Raw genomic sequence first — 21,089 nt, 5'->3', positions numbered from 1 at the left:
CCGGATCTTTTCCGACAGGATTCGATCGACTCCAATCCGAATTTCTTCCAGAACTACGTCAGTTCGTCAGTGGCCGAACTTTCCCAACAGCAAATCTCCATGATGGACGGGCTCCATCCAAGTTTCTACGGTGGTCAACCACCTTCTGGGTTTCATCCGGGCTCCTACGGGAGCCGGACTTCTTCTCCAAACTCTTACTGCAGGTAGACTTCGTCCAAGCTCCTACGGGAGCTGGACTTCAGCCCTGAGCTTCCATTGCAGGTAGACTTCATCCGAATTCTTACAAGGGCCGGACTCCGAGCCCCCACCACAAGCGATCTACACCGAGCTTCTGCTACAAGCGATCTACTCCGAGCTTCTGCTACAAGTGATCTACTCCGAGCTACTACTACAAGCGGTCTACTTCAAATTTCTACTACGAGCGGTCCGCGTCGGATTTCTACTGTAAGCCTCCACCCGAGCTTTCCTTGTGAATGAATTTCTTTCGGACTTCTATTGCAGGCAGGCTTCGACCGAGCTTCCTCAACGAATGATCCCCATCCGGACTTCTACGGGAGCCAGACTCCGACTGAACTTCTGTAGCGGACAGATTCTGGACGAACTTCTACGATGCGCGGGCTCCAGCAGCCGAACCTCTCCAGCGGGTGAACCTCTCTAGCGCCATCCGACATTCATTGCCGGTCGACCTTCTGTCAGATTCTGCGTGAAACTAAACTTCGTCCACAGAAAGCCCCTGACCGAGCTTCTACAGCAGATGACCTTCGCCTGCAGTACTAGTACCCAAGGCACCCAACGGCAGAAAGCTCGCCAGCAACATCCGAGCTCCTCTCAGATGGAGAGCTACCCCTCTCCACCAGACACCCCAACCGAGCTTCGACTGACAGGCCTGGACTCCCTGGCAGGCCACAGTAATGGCCGCGACTCTGCTCCACTTCCTATAATGGATCCCTCGTGGCTCCATCATGCTCTAGCAAGTCACGACAACAGACATCACTCCACTCTCCACAACAGGCTCCACATGGCAGGCCACGGTGATGGCCACGACTCCACTCCACTACTCTCCGTAACAAACTCTTCATGGTCCCGAACGGCCCACTATCGGACGGTTACAGATGTCGCTGTCAATCTGTTACGCCCTCCGCCTATAAAGAGGAGACCCTCAGATATGTTATTCTCTAAGCTCTAATCTCTATCTAAAAATTCTGCTAAAATTTTTGTTCGAGCACTCCATTCTTGTTGAGGCAGAGAACTGACTTGAGCATCGGAGGATCTTGTCGGAGCACCCCCAACTTCGGTTTAGACTTCCTTTGCAGGTCCCGGCGGCGACCGTGACTCCCTCGACTCCAGCTTCTCCGACGTCGGTGGATTTTTGCATCAACAATAATATAATAATATAATATAACATAATATAATACAATATATATTATAATAAAATAAAAATATATAATAATAAAATATATTAAATTATATATTTATATAATACTATAATAATATAATAATATAGTATAATTTATATTATAATAATATAATAATATATAGCAATATAATAATTTATTATATTATATATTAATATTTATAATATATTATACTATATTATTATATATAATAATATTATATAATATAATATATATTGTTGGTGCAAAAATCTGCTTGCGCCGGAGAAGCTGGAGTCGGGAAAGTCGCGGTCGTTGTCGGGACTTGCAAAGGAAGTCTAAACCGGAGGTGGGGTTGCTCCGCAAGACCCTCCGACGCTCAAGTCAGTTCTCTACCTCAACAAGAATGGAGTACTCGAACGGAGAATTTAGCAGAGTTTTGAAATAAGAAATGAGCTTATCGAATAACGTATCTGGGTCCCCCTTTTATAGGCAGAGGAAGCAACGGATTGATGGCGACGTTTGTAACCGTCTGGCAGTGGACTGCCCAGGGTCAGGCGGAGTTTGCTGCGAAGTGTAGTGGAACGACCCGTGGCTATCGCTGGGGCGTGCCATGTGGAGTCTGCCGCGTGAAGTGGGGCGGCGTTTGTCGTCGTGACTTGCCAGTGGATGGGAGAATCACGCAGTATCCGTTGCAGGAGGTGGAGTAGGATCGTGGCCGTTTATCGTGGCTGGTCAGGTAGTAATGGAGCCACGTGGGATCCGTCATAGGGAGTGGAGCAGTGCTGCGATCGTTACTGTTGCCTGTCAGGGAGTGGTGGAGCTGCACGGAATCCGCCGCAGGAAATGTAGCAGAATCATGGCCGTGATTGTGGCCTGGGAGTGCTGATCTGTCGGCTGAAGTTCGACAGTGGTCGGAGTCCGACCACCATAGAGGTCCGGACGAAGACTGTCTGCAGCCGTTGGAATCGAGGACGGAGCCCGGCTCCCACAGGAGTCTGGGCGAAGTCTTCCTGCAATCAAGGTTAAAGGCGAAGTCTGGCTCCCGTCGGAGTCCGGACAAGGCTTACCAGCAGTTAACATTGAGGACGGAGCCCGGCTCCCGTGGGAGTCCGAGCGGAGTCTGCTCACTGCTGAAGTTATCGGCGGAGTCCGGCTCCCGTAGGAGTCCGTCCGGCTCCCGTAGGAGTTCGAACGCAGTCTGTCTTACAGCCGTTGGAGTCGAGGATGAAGCTCGGCTCCCGTAGGAGTCCGGGCGAAGTTTTCCTGCAGTCAAGGTTAAAGGCGAAGTCCGGCTCCCGTAGGAGTCCGGACGGGGCTTACCAGCAGTTGACGCTAAGGACGGAGCCCGGCTCCTGTAGGAGTCCGGGCGGAGCTGTCCTGTAGTCGATGTCGGCGGCGGAGCCCAGCTCCCGTAGGAGTCCGGGCGGAGTCTGCTTGCGGCTGAAGTTGTTGGCGTCGAGGATGAAGCCCGGCTCCCATAAGAGTCCGGGCGGAGTCTCCCTGTAATTAAAGTCAGAGGGGAGGTCCGGCTCCCGTAGGAGTCCGGACGAGGCCTACCAGCAGTTGATACTGAGGACGGAGCCAGCTCCCGTAGGAGTCCGGGCGGAGCTGTCCCGTAGGAGTCCGGACGGCTTCCGCTTCCTTCCTTTGTCGCTGTCCTCTTCCGCTTCTTGGACATCTCCCTCGCTTTCGTGGCCCCGAATTCCTTTAGGTTTTTGATAGGGTTTCTCTCCCTCTGCCACGTAGTCGAGGTTTAGCCATCTCTCTCCTTGTTTAGGCATTTTTATACCTTCAAACGCCATCCTTCGGCGAAGGACTGGTGGTACTTCTCCCCCCAGTTCGGTAAGAAGGAATTGCTGAAAGGCGCCCCTTCTTCGATCCATAATTGGAAGGGGAAATACCTCTTCGTCCAATTGTGGATCGAAGAAGGGATGATGTCAACATCAGGCAAGTCAGATGGCAAGAAAGGTTCGGCAGACAGCGATATTAGTGCAGCACCGGACAAGGTAACGCAAAACGTTCTTTTTATTCCATTTCCGATATACACACTACAAAGCCAGGAAGGCCAAGGAAAGAAGGGCAAAACGACAAAAAGGAAGTAACTACATGATAAGACAGAAAGACAAAAAGAGCTCTAAGGAGGCCCTGCTCCTCCGACCTAGAGTTATCTATTCCGTCCCTCAACCAGGACTGCCTCAGATTCTCTATTTCTCCTTCTAGCTCTTCCCTCTTCCGCAGCGCGTCCTGGAGCGCCCGATGAAGTTGCTGGCTCTCAGCCTCCGCTTCTCGATGCCTCTTCCTCAAACTTCGGACTCCGCCTCCACATCTGCGACGGCCCACCGCTCAAGTGCCAGTTGGATCTTCACTTGTTGCAGCTCGGCTGTCTTCTCCCCGAGGGAGACAGAAATCCCTTCAACAGTGCCTGTCAGGGCTTGGAGCTCTTCAGAATCTTGGGCGGAAGTAAGCTGCGCCCTGTTAGCCAGCTGCCTCTGGAGACGAACGACTTCGTCGGCCGCCGTCCGGAATCTCCCTTTATACTCTTTCACCTGCCGGCGCCAGCTAGCCCGCTGCACGTCGTGGCTCATCTCGACATCTTGAAGCTGCTTCTGAAGGTCGGAGACCTTCTGCGACCACTTCTGTTCATCATCGACCCGGCCAAGAGCCGGGATGAATTTCCTTCTAGCTGGCCGATCTTCCTCTTCGCAGCTGACAGTTCCACCTTAAGGGCGCTGATCCTGGCTTCTTGAGCCTAAATACGGTCGCTGGTGCTCTTCTTGCACTCCTCGAGTTCCTTTGCGAAGTTCGTCTTCCTCCGGCTGTAATCTATGATCGCCTTCACATGGAGACTCTGAAAGTGGGCGGCCTCAGCGGCGGCTTCAGAATGGCCTTCTCTCGATTTGCGGAGCTCGCCTTTCGTCTTCTTCAACTTCTTCGTCAGGTGAAGGACCTCCTTTTTCAACCGCTGGATTGTCGATTTCAGCGGGACCCCCAGGGGCAAGGGGAGTGCTTCTGCAGGGCACTGCCATCGGAAGGCAAAAGCATCAGGGAACGACTCATTGCAAGGAGAAAAGCAGAAAAGGAGGAGGGGGAAGGAGAAGCCATCCACAACAAGAAATTCGACTTTATTGATTGAATAATTTTGAAGACAAACAGAAAGGAAATATTGCGACAAAATAAGGGCACAAGATCAGAGGTCTCAGACCTCAGGGGCGGGAGGTGGAGAACTCGGCACGGGGGGTGCGACCGCAGTGGCGGCAGATGAGGGACCGGCCTCGTCTTTGCTGGCCACCTTCTCTTGGCAGAGCTCGAACCCCTTGGTGAACGCCTCCTGGCCGAACTGGACATTCAGGTCCCTCATCTCCGCGGAGGCCTTGAATTCCTCCACCGCAAGGGCCCTGGCCTTCGAGACCAGGACCGAAGTTTGCTCGACCAAATGGGCGACCTCGGCCTCCGCCTTCCTCGCCGACTCCTCCAAGATCTGCCTCTCCTCCTCCCGGGCTTGCTTCTCTCTTTCCAGGGCCTCCTGGAGGGCGGCTACTTCAGCCGACTTCGTTTGGAGGCGGGCAACCTCGGCTTGGCAGCGTTCCTCCGCCTGGAGGATGTCCCTCCTCATGCGGCTCACCGCCTCGATATAGGCGAAGAGCTGGTGCCCAATCTGCAAGGATGGATAGAGAATTACGACAAAGGCCGAGTGACCGTGTAAATAAAGATCCGTTTACCTCGAGGAAGGACCCCAAAGAGTCCCAAGCCCGCTGCTCAGGATCGGCGCGGTCGATCCTCTCCACGACGTCGGACAGGATGCAGCCGTCGATCAACCGCCTGATCAAGTCCCTATCGTTGAAGAAATTCTCCGATCCCTCCTCGGAGCAGACGGACTCATCTACAGTAGCTCGGTGGCTACTCGCCCTGCGAGCCACCGATTTTCTCCTCCTCCCCCGGCGGGCGCCTCCGTGGAGCGAACCCCCGGAGCGGGGGCCCCAGTCGGCAGGCTCCTCGAGGAGGCCCGGGGAGCCGCTGGCTCGGCATCTGAGGGAATGTCGATGGTCGGGGCCACCTGGACGGGCGCAGCCAAGCTCGTCTCCTCCGCCCTGGCCCTTTTCATCGATCCGGAGGCCGCCGCACCCTTTCTCTTCTGAGCTCTCATGCCCCTGGCGAGCATCCGCGCTGCTTCGGCGTCCATTCCTAAAAAAAAAAAAAAAAAAAAAAGAAAGAAGAAAAAGGAGAAAAAGAAGCAACACCGATCAATCAAGAGTCAAAAAAAAAAAAAAAAAGAAAAAAAAGAAAGAAAAAGAAGAGAAGGGGAAGGAAAAAGAGGTAAAGAGAAGAAGAGGAGAAAGGCAAGAAAAGAAAAGATAAGATGAATACTCGCTGGATCCTGGGGGCTCAGGCCGATGTTGAAAAGAAGCTGCTCCCTCAGAAGATTAGGAAGGGAAGGAGCGGGATAAGTTAGAAGCTTCTGGGCGGCCTGAAGGTCGTCCTCCCCCAGGCTGGAAGCCCGGCGGACAGAATCCCTCAAAGAGCCCCAAGGGGGCAGGCCCAGTTCCAGGGTCGGACAGTGGATGAAGAGGTATTTTTCCTTCCAATTGTGGATCGAAGAAGGGGCGCCTTTCAGCAACCCCTTCTTACCGAACTGGGGGGAGAAGTACCACCCGTCTTTCGCCGAAGAATGACGTTTGAAGGTATAAAAATGCCTAAACAAGGAGAGAGACGGCTGAACCTCGACTACGTGGCAGAGGGAGAGAAACCCTATCAAGAACCTAAAGGAATTCGGGGCCACGGAAGCGAGGGAGATGTCCAAGAAGCGGAAGAGGGCAGCGACAAAGGAAGAAAGCGGAAGCCGGAGTCCGGCACGGAATGCTTCCTGGTACAAACAAAAGCAACCGGGAGGGGGAGTGCTGGCCCGGTCAGAGGGGCCTAATAGCTCCAGGTCGTACTCCGAAGGAACTCCATACTGAACCCTTATCAGAATGAGTTCCTCCGGAACATGGAATAACGCCCGGTGCGAAAACCGGGCGAAGCCCAGCCCCAGACGTGGGTTCGTCCACAGAGACAGGGACCTGGGGGTTTGAAGCAGAAGAACTCTCGGAACTGCTGGGAGCAGAAGAGCCAGAGGATATTTTGAGTAGTTTCGAAGGGGGGATCTAAAGGACCCTAAAAAGATGGATCGAAAGGGGAACGAGAGGCCGAAGACTAACTCGGAGGGATGCACAAAAGTAATGACGAGAAAAGAAGCCCCTAGGCGGTGAGAGGAAGGTTGGCACTAACCTATATTACTCTGAGGGACCTGAGGGACGAAAAATGGGAGGCGCCTACGGCTCGAGAAGACGCTCACTGAAGCAGGGCTCTCGAAGAGAAGACAGACACTAGTGAGAACTCAGGAACGGAGTAGGACGCCTAAAGGTGGGAGGATGGGTTTAAATAGACCCTGGGATCCGGCGCCATAATGATCGCGAATCCCCCAGGCCAGTCCGCATCCGACACGTGTCCCACTCCCCTGACAGACGGCTAAAAGCGGCTGACGGTTGGTAGGATCATAATTGCACCGTACCTAGGCCAGTGTACCTGCGAGAATTTCGAAGTGTCCCCTCGTACTGCTCCAATTCGAAAAGACTCCGGCACGCGCACATTTAATGCCAAAATATCTGGAGGCGGCAGTGCGCAGGATTCGAAGGGACGGTTTCGGCTGTGCCCATCTCTCTCTCTGTACTTCTTTCGTTTGAAATTCAAACTCGGAAGTAGGGGGACTGGTGTGGGGTATAAAATACCCACAGCCGTAGTCCTCAGTGGAATCGACTACATGACAACTCCGCTCGGACTCCTATGGGAGCCGGGCTCCGTCACCGACAACTCCAACAGCTACGAGCAGACTTCGTCCGGACTCCTACGGGAGCCGGGCTTCGTCGTCGATATCGACTACAGGATAGCTCCGCCCGGACTCCTACGGAGCCGGGCTCCGTCCTCAGCATCAACCGCTGGTAGGCCTCGTCCGGACTCCTACGGGAGCCGGACCTCCCTTCTGACTTTAATTGCAGGGAGACTTCGCCCGGACTCTTATGGGAGCCGGGCTTCATCCTCGACGCCAACAACTTCAGCCGCAAGCAGACTCCGCCCGGACTCCTACGGGAGCCGGACTCCGCCGCCGACATCGACTACAGGACAGCTCCGCCCGGACTCCTACGGGAGTCGGGCTCCGTCCTCAGCATCAACCGCCGGTAGGCCTCGTCCGGACTCCTACGGGAGCCGGACCTCCCCTCTGACTTTAATTGCAGGAAAACTTCGCCCGGACTCTTATGGGAGCCGGGCTTCATCCTCGACGCCAACAACTTCAGCCGCAAGCAGACTCCGCCCGGACTCCTACGGGAGCCGGGCTCCGCCGCCGACATCGACTACAGGACAGCTCCGCCCGGACTCCTACGGGAGCCGGGCTCCATCCTCAGCATCAACCGCTGGTAGGCCTCGTCCGGACTCCTACGGGAGCCGGACCTCCCCTCTGACTTTAATTACAGGGAGACTCCGCCCGGACTCTTATGGGAGCCGGGCTTCATCCTCGATGCCAACAACTTCAGCCGCAAGCAGACTCCGCCCGGACTCCTACGGGAGCCGGGCTCCGCCGCCGACATCGACTACAGGACAGCTCCGCCCGGACTCCTACGGGAGCCGGGCTCCGTCCTCAGCGTCAATTGCTGGTAAGCCCCGTCCGGACTCGTACGGGAGCCGGACTTCGCCTTTAACCTTGACTGCAGGAAAATTTTGCCCGGACTCCTACGGGAGCCGAGCTTCGTCCTCGACTCCAACGGCTGCAAGACAGACTGCGTCCGGACTCCTACGGGAGCCGGACGGACTCCTACGGGAGCCGGACTCCGCGATAACTTCAGCAGCGAGCAGACTCCGCCCGGACTCCCACGGGAGCCGGGCTCCGTCCTCAACGTTAACTGCTGGTAAGCCTTGTCCGGACTCCGACGGGAGCCGGACTTCGCCTTTAACCTTGATTGCAGGAAGACTTCGCCCGGACTCCTGTGGGAGCCGGGCTCCGTCCTCGATTCCAACGGCTGCAGACAGTCTTCGTCCGGACCTCTACGGTGGCAGGACTCCGACCACTGCCGAACTTCAGCCGACAGATCAGCACTCCTAGGCCACAATCACGGCCACGATTCTGCTACATTTCCTGCGGTGGATTCCGCGCAGCTCCACCACTCCCTGACAGGCCGCAGTAACGATCGCAGCACTGCTCCACTCCCTATGACGGATCCCACACGGCTCCATTACTACCTGACCAGCCACGATAAACGGCCACGATCCTGCTCCACCTCCTGCAACGGATACTGCGCGATTCTTCCATCCACTGGCAAGTCACGACGACAAACGCCGCCCCACTTCACGCGGCAGACTCCACGTGGCACGCCCCAGCGATAGCCACGGGTCCGTTCCACTACACTTCGCAGCAAACTCCGCCTGACCCTGGGTAGTCCACTGCCAGACGGTTACAAACGTCGCCATCAATCCGTTGCTTCCTCCGCCTATAAAAGGGGGACCCAGATACGTTATTCGATAAGCTCATTTCTTATTTCAAAACTCTGCTAAATTCTCCGTTCGAGCACTCCATTCTTGTTGAGGCAGAGAACTGACTTGAGCATCGGAGGGTCTTGCCGGAGCAACCCCACCTCCAGTTTAGACTTCCTTTGCAGGTCCCGGCGGCGACCGCGACTTTCCCGACTCCAGCTTCTCCGGCGCAAGCAGATTTTTGCACCAACATATATTATATTATAATAATATATAATAATAAAATAATATAAGATATTAATATTTTATACTATAATAATATAATATATTATGATAATATATGATAATATATTATAATGATATAATATATAATAATAAAATATAATAATTATATAATATATTGTAATACTATAAAAATATAATATATTTTTATATATTAATATATATTAATATAATATAATATAGTATAGTATATTATATGATATTTTTATAATATATTAATAATATAATATAATATAATATAATATGTAATAATATTTATATAATCTAATATATATATATAAATGAAGGCCTCTCAACAGAGAAGCCTCCGTCTGTCATATGGTAGCAATATAGGGCCTCATTTGGCCATGTTACTGTATAAAAAAAAAATGCTCACAGAAAAGGAGCGGAGACCGTCACGCATTGCCGTCGGAGTGCATGAAAAAGGAGCTGGGGCTATCGTCAGAGTGCCAGCTGAGCTTGATGTGCTGGCCATCATGCGTCATCGCGGCGGCCGTTGCACGTCGTTGATAGAGCACCCATGGAAGAGGATCGAAAGGAAGGATTTGGGGCCATCGCGCATCACGATGGAGTGTCGTCTGGACAAAGCAAGAGGATGAGTCCCTTCTCCCTCTCTCGCTTCCTCCTCTATTTAACGTGTGGCGTTTTATGGGGGCACAAGGGGAGGGGGAGGAGAGAGAGCCATGTGTTTTCTCTTTATTCGTTTCAAGCCTTCCATTCAAAGCCTCCCTTCCCCCGCCACCTCCACCTCCCACCACCACTGCCGCCTAGAAGGAGGAGGAGCCAAGGCTGAGGAGCCATCTGCCCTTGCTCTGACCGAGGCAGAGTCGGAGGAGCCTCCAAAAGCAGTAGAAGTAGAGGAGGAGCCCTTGAAGCCAGCAGAATCGAAGGAATCCCCAAAGACAGCAGTGGTTGAGGAGACGGCTTCTTCGCCGCCACCAATGGAGGAGAAGGCCGTCATGGTAGACGAGGACGGGGCCAAGATAGTGGAAAGAGAGAAGACCAAGAAGAAGAGGGAGAAGAAGCCAAGAAGGAGACCTCGGCATGGGCAAGGATGAAGACAAGATAGTTATTGAAATCGAAAAATTGACTGTAGTGCTACAGCTGCTACCAAATCCGAGGCTGATCGGAGTTAAGGAAGATTTGCTACTCCAAGAGGCCATAGATCTTGTGGAGCCCCTCCTCCTGGGGCTTTCACAGGGCTGCCACCATCACTGCCGTCGCCATGGCTCCTCTGCCGCCGCCGATCGGAGAAGAGAAGGGAGGGGAGGGCAAGGAACGAACCTTCGGGTGCGTATGGAAGGGTGGGGTGTGTAGGCGATTCTGTGTGAGGCAAAAAGATGAGGTAGTGCGCTTCTTCGATGATGGTAGCGTGTGCGGTGGTGATGTGAATTTTTGAGCTATGGAGGGGATTAAAGAGAAAGGAGGATTTTATAGAGGGGTAGGAAATGATAAAATCCGAAGACCAAGAGAAGAGCATGGACTGTTGTATTTCTTATTTATTAGGGTGGGTATATATATGGTGCTTTTTTTTTTTTTTGTTTCAAAATATCTCTACGCAAAAAAATGAAATATTAATCAAATAATTTTTTGGTTCTTACTTGATCTCATTTATTAAAAAAAAATATATAGTAATATAAATTTTATTATGATATCAGTTATGATATACATGATGTTTTAAAATTTATGGTTAGTAAATGATGTGTGTTAAGCATATGTTTGATAAAAATACCTGAAGTTGGATAGTGGTGATCTATTTTTAAGTTTTGCATTCATTATAAATTTTTATCTCAATGAGTTCCAATAAATTTAATCTATCTTTTTATGTCTCAAAATAGCATAAGTTTAATATATATATAAAATAAATAAAATAAAATAATTAAATAAAATAAAATATTTTTTAAATATTATATTTTTTTAAATTTTTTAAATATTTATATTTTTATGTAAAATATTTCACATCATCTGTGATATCTTTTATATTATATTAAAATTTTAATTTATAAAAATATTATTTTAAAATAATAAATATATAAATTTATACAGAAAAATAATAATTAAAAAAAAGACATAGATAACAGATTTTTAAATTATTTTTTAATATATAAAAATATAAATAAATTATTTTTTTATTTAAATATTATCTGAAAAATATTTACCTAAAAAATTATAGTTTTTTAGGTAAATCTACCATCCGTAAGGGTTGTGTGCACCACAAAACCCTAGCTTCTCCTCTTCTCGCTGGGGTTTCCCTGCGCTCGAGACCACCGTGACAGAGAGCAGAAGCCTCGCACCGCCTCTCGCCGCCGTCGCTTCCGCCATCCGCCACCGCAACTGCAGCCATGGGCCGTATGCACAGCCGCGGGTACCCTTCTTTCCGCTCCCCACATATCTCTCCTTTCTCCGCATATTCCTTCGATATCTCTGTCTCCATGGCTCTGTCTGATCGTCTCTCCATTTCTAACACGCAGGAAAGGTATCTCCTCTTCGGCGCTGCCCTACAAGAGGACTCCCCCGAGTTGGCTCAAGATCTCCGCTCAGGACGTGAGTCATCTATCGATTCTCTTCTCTTTCCCCGATCTCGATCGTTCTTTTGTTTATTTTGATGCCAATTTTGGTCGTCTTTTCTAGGTGGAGGAGAACATCTGCAAATTTGCGAAGAAGGGGTTGACGCCGTCTCAGATTGGTGTCATTCTCCGCGATTCCCACGGTATCGCGCAGGTTAAGAGCGTCAATGGGAGCAAGATCCTCAGGATTCTCAAGGCTCACGGTATCATTTTTTTTTTTCATTTTTTTCATATTTTTATTGGATTATGTCAATTTGATGTGGGCTTTGTTCTATGGCTAGGGCTTGCGCCGGAGATTCCGGAAGATCTGTACCACCTCATCAAGAAGGCGGTGGCAATCAGGAAGCACCTTGAGAGGAACCGGAAAGACAAGGATTCCAAGTTCAGGTTGATCCTGGTAGAGAGCAGGATCCACCGCCTTGCCCGCTACTATAAGAGGACCAAGAAGCTCCCGCCCGTCTGGAAGTAGTAAGTAGCCTTTGCTTTATTATGTTCCTTGTCATTCGTGTTCTCAGTTTGGTTTGCGGTGTTTTCTGGTGATAGGAGAGCTATGCTAGTAATTGCTGAAGCATGCATCTGTGTTTTGTTTGGTTGAGAAAGAAGTGGTTTCTTATAACCAACATGTGTTAAATTCTGAATCTTTTGTGGCATTTTTTTTTCCTGGAACGGTCTCTTATTTTTGTTATTTCATAAATGAATGCTTGAGTTGGTATTTGTTTATTCAGGCATTGGTTAGCAAATAATGCAGCTTTGTCGTTATGAGAAACAATATGATTGTATTCTTGTTGTTTGAGGCCATGTAAAATGTAATGTAGCTTTTTAGTAATTTTAATTTTGTTACTGATATGTAAGGAACCGTTTTATCTAGTTATGGAGAATGCTCATGTATTTTGCTGATTGATAATTTCTCAGAAAAATCTGTTTGCTTAAGAGAGTAGTCAAAAGGGTTAAAGTGCTTGAAGGGAAGAAGGTATGGTAGCGTGGGCAATACTCTGTTTGTTGTGTCTGAAATTTTCTATTGAGGGTGCCGCACCACACCAGAATCTTAAAACTGCTCTGGCCTAATTCAAATATTAAATGATTTTATGTATTTTGGACTTATTTTTATAGGGTTGTCTTATGATGGAGTTGTAACTCATGAAATTTCTTTCTCAAGGCTTAAATTTAAAAAAAAAAAACATAGCTTTATTTGCTTAGAAAAAATATCAGAATTCTCTGTTTAATTTCTTTTTACTTATATTAAGTAATGATATCTTAATGACCATGATTTGCAATTAGATATCTTATTAAAAAAAAAAATGTTTAGATAGGCTAGGATCCTTTCTTAAGGTAGAATATATATAGGTGAGATCATATTGAATCATTGATAAGAATGGCTATGTTTTTTTTTCTTGATCTGCTTTTCATGATTATCATAGCTTTGCTATAAATAATTGCAATTTGGCTTAGGGCATATCATGTAATGCAATTTGGCCCATACTTAATATATATTGGCTTTTTGTTAGTTCCTACGGCCTGTTGATATTTATCTCATGCATTCTACCTCACAATTTTCTGTAACTTGCACAATCTGAATATTTGTGAAAGCCATTCTTTTCTCTTCATTCTATTGATAGATGCCAACAATATAAAATGTGAAACCTAGAGACACTTTACTAAACAAATTAAAGCATATCTTTTTTGGGTTGCATGGCATAAATTTTTCTGTATCATTTTCCCCATTTTGGGAGGAGAGGAAAGATCTAGCAGCAAGCATTATTCTTATTTTGAATAACTTGGCTACAATATCTCTCTTTATCTCCCCCACCATCAAAAACTGATCTTCTCTGTATTCTGATTTTAACTTATGTTTAAAAGATCAAGATCTTTAGGAATTTGGCAACAATGCTGTGTTGATGCCTCTATGGTAAATGTGATATTTTAGGTTTTTTTTTTTGGTAGATATGAGATTTTAGTAATTATAGGATTGCTTTTGTCACATTTTGTTCTAGTGTTTGGCCCTTGTTTGCTCTTCCAGTCCCCTTTTGTCAACCCTCTTTTAAGATGTAATGTGTGCTAAATAAACAATTGTGGCACCCAATAAATAATATTGTTTTTCCTTTTTCCAGTGTCCTACTTGAACTTAAATGAGGTGGTTATTTGTTGGCTGGTCTGGACCTCTTATAACAGAGAGAAATTGTCTAATGTTTCCGATGATGGGGCCTTTAATGGGATAGGAGGCTAGCTAGTTTAATTTCTTGTCATCTTAAGGTACTAGTCTTAAGTCATTTCCTTAATTCCTAGCCCTAGTAGGGTTTGCAATATTGGCTCAAAACCTATTGAAAGGTGCTTGTGGCTAGCTGTTTGGGGATTCTTTTACTGGACATGTATGTGAAATTATTCATAAGAAAAAGAAGGCAACAGGCTTCTCTTTCTTCCTTTCTCCTCATTCTTGTGCTGTTATCAATCTTTCCTCTTCAACTCTCTCCTATGTAATATCCTCTCCTCTTGTCTGCTGTTGATCAAAAAATTTCATGCTGGACTTTTATCTAAGTTCAGATTAGTTATTATTCAGTGGTTTACTGAATTCAGTGAGTAGGCTTAGATCTACACAGACCTGAACTGAAAACAGCCACCAAATGTTCTTGTTTGGCCTCATGTCTCATGTTGTGTAGTGCTTGCTCTCTCATTAGGGATGGCAATGGGTAGGGTTTGGGTCGGGTAGTATACTACCCATCCCCAAACCCGAACTTAATACCCTATACCCAAACCCTACCCGATACCCAATCGGGTAAGAAAAGAGATACCCATCCCCATACCCAATGGGTTCGGGGATACCCGTGGGTAACCCATTTCCCAATACCCAATCCATACCCGCCCCATACCCAACCCATACCCATCCATTCTATACCAAAAAAAAAAGTAAAATAATTTTATGCATATTATCAATCAAAAATAGAATTACCAATTATATATATATACATACATACATACGCACATACACACTTCTAACACACACACACATACATACATGCATACATATATGCATGCATACATATACATACATACATATATATAATTATATATATATATAGAGAGAGAGAGAGAAAGAGAGAGAGATCATATATATGTGTGTGTATATGTGTGTGTGTGTATATATGTGTGTGTGTGTATATATATATATATATATATATGTATATGTATATGTATATGTATATATATTCGGATATGTATATATGTATATGTATATGTATATATATATTCGGATATGTATATATATATATATATATATATATATATATATATATATATATATATTCGGATATGGGTTCGGATATTATCCATATCCATAGGTTCGGGTCGGGTTCGGGTAGAAAATAGCACTACCCATACCCTACCCATACCCGGACTATAGTTTTCGGGTTTTACCCAAACCCGAACCCAAACCCAGTCAAACCCTATTTTTCGGGTTTGATCGGGTTCGGGTAGGGTGTATACCCATCGGGTCGGGTTAATTTTGCCATCCCTATCTCTCATGGTGACAGAAAAGGGGGTTTGTGTGATGGGCGTGTTGTAAGCTCCATCCTGGTTTGAGGAGAAAGTTGATGAGAATAAAAAAGATGGAAAGTCTATGTCCAAAATTTGGCATGTTAGGGCAGCAAATAGGAGTAGTCCTGGGAGTAAAGCACAGGGCTCTGCTTAGTTAAGTCAAATTGTGTCCTCAACTAGGAACTTCTCACTTTGCCTATAGCAGGCAACAGTAGAGAAGATGCTTCACTGAGGAAGGCAAACATGCACTTCTAGAAGTAATTAATGGATAGTCTATAAGTTAATAATATGTTTTAATAATTACATCTAACCTTAAAACATAAAAAATCAAAAAATTAGATAGTCAAACTATAACTGTTAAACATCAAGTATTCTAACAATCATTCTGCTCATAAAATCAATGCAATCAATAATAGTTCAATTGACTAAAACATCAACAGTCATTCCTTGTCGTTCTAAGCATTAGCTTTTCCAGATTCCAATGCATAAAACATCAAGTAAAACATTGCAAAACAGTATATGTCCTTTGTAGCTTTAAATGTTATCACCATCATCACTTGAAAGCAAGATAGGCATCTGCTATCTCTTAAACTGATTTAGTTCTCATCAAATATGGTATTGTAATTGAAGCCTCTGCACTTCCCAGATTTTTCTGGAAATCTAGTGTATACTCTTCACTAACCCCAGTTGCACTTGTCATCATGCACTGTGTCAAACCATCAGGTTCAAATAGTAAATCATCTTTTTCATTTGTGGAACAGTCCAGGCTGACTTTCCAATCAATCACCAATGGTTTTCATCAATAACATGCTGTGAGCTGGGCTAAATAACATTAAGGTTGCGAAAAGTACGAGGCAAGGCTGGTAGATTTTATATTCAACAGGCCGTATTGATCCATGGTTTCCTCATGCTCAAGCACATTCCTGTTGCATTCTTAACCAGATGCACTATAAGTCAAATGAAGAGATTTTGTAACTATTTGCTGCAAAGTAGGCAATCAGATTTCTTTCAGATTTTGTCACTTTGCTTCTTATGTCATCTCCATCATGTAACTATGTAATCCATGGTTCGACTAGGATTCATAGACCATTTTAACAATTTTATATAAATTTTAAGAAAGTCTCTAGTTTAATTCCCAGAAAAAAAGAGAAAAATATTTCGCACATGCAAAAATGTGGGTGGGAAGTTGTTGAAATATTCTAGGGTTTTGGTGGCCTTACATTATATAGAGGAGGGTTCTAAATCTGACTAAGCTGCTAATGGGAGATTTCATCAACCTAATAAATCTGATTTTAGGACGAGTACAAAGGATGTACAGTGAATATAATGATGATTAAAAATGATACTTGAGTATAGTTCAGCATAAGATTCATAAACTAAAGAACCAAGCAAACCTCATGTATGGATAATGAATCAGAATTGCAGAAGATATGTTAATGTTTCAGCTAACAAGGAGCACTACACATACCAGAGGATAGTCTAATTTAAAGAGAGAGGGAGAACAGATGAGAGTTGCTGGAGGGCTGGAGAGGAAGAGATGTGCTCTTTCCTTCCAATCTTATTTATGGGCATGAGTTTCCTTCTAATGAACTCTTGAGTGCGCAACTACTGTAAATATCCTCAAGAGAAAGCTGGTCGAGAAATGATACAGAGACAAGGTGCAAGAATAAGAGAAGCACTGTTTCCTTGCCTTCCTTTTTGTTTATCTGGCCTCTGTAGTGATCCTGTGATTCAAGATGTCATGGTTTTGCCATCTGATTGCTCCCATCTAACTCTCCAATTATGTGAAGTAACTTCTGATCCCTATCATGATGTATTATCCAGTGAGGAGACTCTCAAACTGAAATATCAGAGGAAAAATAAAATAATTAAAGATCCTTGACATTTTTTTTTAATTTTAAATACCAAAGAAGAAAACTGCACTTTTGTTTTTAAGTTGTTTGTACAATCTAGAGCTTTTGTTACAAAGGTTTTTTGCTTTCAACAAAAATGAAAATAAAGTCAGCATCAATCTACATTGCAGTATTTCAGTAATTCGTAGTGAAACAAAGACACAAAAACTAAAAATAATACAAACAGGCCTCAAGGATTAAAAAATCATCACGAAACATCTTCATAGATGCCATGCATCATTGTCCTAGTGTGCAGATATGTAGGCTATCTTGGTTGAGTGCATTTTGTGTGTCGTTCTAATTGTTATTGTTGCACTCTGCACTTTTCATTCAGCTTGGTTAGCCATTCTATGCTTTTGCTAGCCTTTGCCCAAAACTATAACTATAAAGCTTGCCTGCGATCATTATACAAAACTTCATGCTGCATAAAATTCTCTACACAAGTCTCCATGGTGAAGCAAAAGGACTCCAGATTTGATCTTTAACTAATTCATGTTTATTGTCATCTGGAGTATGAAATATGTTTTTGCATCCATGTATATAGGGGTATTCCTTCAGTTTGCTTGTAAAGTTCATGAAGGCATTCCTCCTATTTGATTCCCCATTTTAGTTTACTTGATGGGATTCTCATGAATATGTAATGTTGTTTAATGAAACCTTTTCATGATAAGTGCTGCTTGTAGTATGAAAAAATGTGTAAGAACCTTATATGTTTTGTTACTTCATCAGCAAATATATGGTAAAAGCAGCATTGATCCAAAATGTCAGCCTCAAAATTGTATCTCTCTCTGTGTGTGTTTGTCTCATATGTGCATAGCCAAAGTGTCATGAATAAGATCTTGGTGTGTTATGAAGTCTCTAGGTTATGAAGCATATCTTTACCTGTTTTAACATGGCCTCATTCCCATCTTTTGTGTGTGAAAGATGTGCTATTCCTTCGTCCAATTCAACCAATAAAAGCAAAAGTTAGGGTGACTCTAATGTTATGTACTGAAATTAGTGTTGTTAAAAGCAGCTGTCTGGGTGGTTAACTTCGCCAAGATGCCTAGGCCAAAGCCACTTGAAACCTATCTCTTCAAGGATTTCTTTTTTTTTTTTTAATTATTATTATTTTTTATTTTTTTGCATAACAATTTGAATGGTATGCAAGGCTACCACCGACCTAGGGGTAACCAATAGGCTGATTAATGTCGAGCAACAGCTCTGTCAACAGTGTTGAGTGGCAGATGTAGCTGCAAGTCTTCTTCATCTGCCATGATTTCACTCGTTTTTTCTTAATTTTCTACAGTTAGGTTGCTTGATAGCTTCTAGTTTTCCTCTCTCTTTTTTTCTCTTTCTTTCCTTTTTTTTTTTTTGGGTGCATTTGCTAGCTTCTAGTTTGTTTGTTCCTCCTCCTGCATGTTGGCTGTTTAGCTATTTCTATAACTTGCTAGATGCGGTAGCAGCAGTGTTGTTACTTCTTTCCTTGTGGATTTTGATCTTTGGACTATTCAAGTGTGAAAGAAATAGGTTCATGATCCCATATCTTATAAAAAAGAGTACACTGACACATATATGTGGTATATGCATATTTATGTACATGATTAAAAAGCATGCATAACAAAAGCTTGCAGAGTTTTTCTATGCAGGCAGCTTTCTAACCACCTAGGCTATATAAGGGTTTCATAGCCTGGCCTCGCCTGCGCAATTTGACAATCTTGAGTGAAATCATAGGAGTGATTCCTTGCCTTCACTTTCCCTTCCAAAACAATCTCCATCAAGTATGGAGAGGGGAAATGTTTTTGTTTGAGAGGGGAAATGCTGCAATGGACATGTGAAGATGACTCGGGTAGCAGCTCCATATTGGGTGGGCATATGGATAATGGATTTTACAGCTGTAGAAGAGCTTCTAATGTGAGTATGACCAAAGATTCTTTCACATCTTTTAAATCGGGTCCTAAATATCGTTGAAATAATGATTCTTTCTAATTAGTTTTGCATTTTTTTTGTCATTGTAATCATCTGTCTGGTAAACTATTTCTTGTTATTTCTATTTTTGCATGGGAACAATGATAACTAAAAATTTACTGATGCGGAAACCAGTACTATTTAACGTTTAAAATGATTTGATTTATGTTGCTGCTGTTGTCTGTTTGCATTCTAACCTTTGGTAGTTGTGTGTCAACTGTAATTATATTCTCTTTTTTTTTTTTTTTTGGTTTTTTGCAGCGAGTCTACTACAGCGAGTACACTTGTTGCATGATATGTGTGTATTAATTGGGCGTTTGCGGCATCATCATCAGAACAAACTTCCTTTTGAAATAGGTTAGGAACCATTCGTCATTATTGTGTGTCAAAGAAGGGAACAACCCTCTTGATGTTTGAAATTAGTTTTCTAATACCAGTTGTGTGCATGTAGTTGAATTAGTCAATTAGATTCTGATGTTATAATCAGATGTTTTGAATGTTTTAAACAAGATTTGGATGTGACATGTCATCGTGTGAGTTGTGATACGACTGGGTTTGCATTATGACAACACTCACTTTAGATTTACTTTTCGAAGCTCTTAATTTTAATGAATTAAAAACAGGAACCTCCATAATCAAGAGTAATACGAAAGTCTAGACCTTTCTCCCTGCAAAGCGTTTTATGGAGGACCTAGAAAAAAGTGCCTAGCTTATTGAGCGTCGGCTGGCCTTGTCTGGGGTGGGTGTTTTTCGTCAGCTAATCTAGCCGTATGTAGATTTGATTTGTGTGTTCTTGGGCAATCTGGCCATGTATAAATTTGGTAACTAGGCCATCTTTGCCTTGCTGGTTGCCGGTGGTCGAGGTACTAGAGGCAGACATTTGGCTTAATGGAACTGCTCTTAGGGTGAAGATGATTAATTCTCCGACAATCAGGCAACTAGGCAATCCACCATGCCATGCCGAGAAGTCTAGTACTCTCAAGCAGGGCCATTCGGAATACCACCTCCAGCCTCATAGAGGGTTGAAGATCTTAGTGATCGGGCAGGCCCTATCCTTCGAGGGAACTGGTCCAAGAAAGTCATTCTCTTCGGACAGACATGACTCATTCTTAGGCCAATTCTCTCTATGATATGGTTGAACATATCAAATTCTATGTAGATGAGAGCCAACGTGACCTTCTGGAGGCTGTTACCAATTGGACAATTATGGTGTTAACACTATTCATGGAGCAGTACAAAACCTCTCTATATTTCAGTGGTGAAACAGGACAAACGACTTGTTCCAACACTTGCCTGTCAGTATCTAGCATCGTTGTTCACTCAAGATATGCGGTGCCATGACATGGCTAATCATGTTTTGGCCCATCAATCATTGCAATATGGAAGTGCCAAGGTTTTGGAGAGGCTTGAATTTCAGAAACCTTTAGCTTATGATAAAGATAAGGCTGAATTTTAGTATGGCAAAACCTTGGGCTCCCAAGATTGAGGTGATAAGGGCACTACTTCGAAGGTAGTTGCTTCAATGGCCAAGCTGAACCCATGGCCAACAGTGCTATTATTTTTGCATGGCCATTGCCTGAGCCTAGAGTGGGTCTTAGCCACCTTGATTCTCATAATGCTATCTGGAGAAATGTTGGTGATCTCTCACTAATGCTAGTTTCTGTTGTAGGAGTTGGCCATTTCGTTGGAACAAGTGAAGGTCTGCAAAATGTCTACCCTTAGGCACAGTCCATGCTTGCACCAAGGGCTGAGGGAAACCTCAGTGGATCCCACCACCGTCACCACCACCATAAAAGCTCATGGCAGCTAATTACTATAAGGAAACCTCCATAATATGTGCCGTCGCTAACATCTCAGCAGCCTGTGACACCAAAATTCAATGCTTGGGGATAACAACAGTGCAACCAAGCTGCCTTCCAAATGTACAATAATCCACTATATCAACTAGTTCAGGACTTACTTTTCCTCCTCAACTAGTCATTCATGGAGTTGAAAAG

At 44.9% G+C, this 21,089-nt stretch overlaps 1 protein-coding gene across 3 annotated transcripts; it reads left to right on the top strand.

Moving 5' to 3' along the window:
- The first annotated feature begins 11,350 nt into the window (after window positions 1–11,350).
- Window positions 11,351–19,621, top strand: LOC105035747 (small ribosomal subunit protein uS15). 3 transcript variants are annotated; one of them, XR_830374.2, is made up of 6 exons: window positions 11,351–11,523; window positions 11,630–11,702; window positions 11,790–11,928; window positions 12,007–12,193; window positions 18,774–19,038; window positions 19,354–19,621. XR_830374.2 is itself a non-coding variant. In XM_010911421.3 (5 exons), the coding sequence occupies exons 1-5, from the start codon at window positions 11,501–11,503 to the stop codon at window positions 19,385–19,387; spliced, it is 456 nt and encodes a 151-aa protein (XP_010909723.1). In that variant the 5' UTR covers window positions 11,351–11,500; the 3' UTR covers window positions 19,388–19,621. The 3 variants fall into 3 exon arrangements, 2 of the variants coding, with proteins under 2 accessions (XP_010909723.1, XP_073112821.1); XM_010911421.3 differs by lacking the exon at window positions 18,774–19,038; XM_073256720.1 differs by lacking the exon at window positions 19,354–19,621 and having other exon boundaries at window positions 18,759–18,978.
- The last annotated feature ends 1,468 nt before the right edge of the window (window positions 19,622–21,089 follow it).

The sequence above is a fragment of the Elaeis guineensis genome, chromosome 4 (genome assembly GCF_000442705.2).
Source record: "Elaeis guineensis isolate ETL-2024a chromosome 4, EG11, whole genome shotgun sequence".
Lineage (NCBI taxonomy): Eukaryota > Viridiplantae > Streptophyta > Magnoliopsida > Arecales > Arecaceae > Elaeis > Elaeis guineensis.
This window is presented reverse-complemented; position numbering and strand designations above follow the sequence as displayed.

What these genes read in the sequence shown, in the direction of transcription:
- LOC105035747 (XM_010911421.3), top strand. Translation starts at nt 11,501, where the DNA reads ATGGGCCGTATGCACAGCCGCGG. An exon ending in CAGGATTCTCAAGGCTCACG is followed by an intron (nt 11,929 to 12,006) that starts GTATCATTTTTT and finishes TTCTATGGCTAG; the next exon opens with GGCTTGCGCCGGAGATTCCG. An exon ending in CTCCCGCCCGTCTGGAAGTA is followed by an intron (nt 12,194 to 19,353) that starts GTAAGTAGCCTT and finishes GGTTTTTTGCAG; the next exon opens with CGAGTCTACTACAGCGAGTA.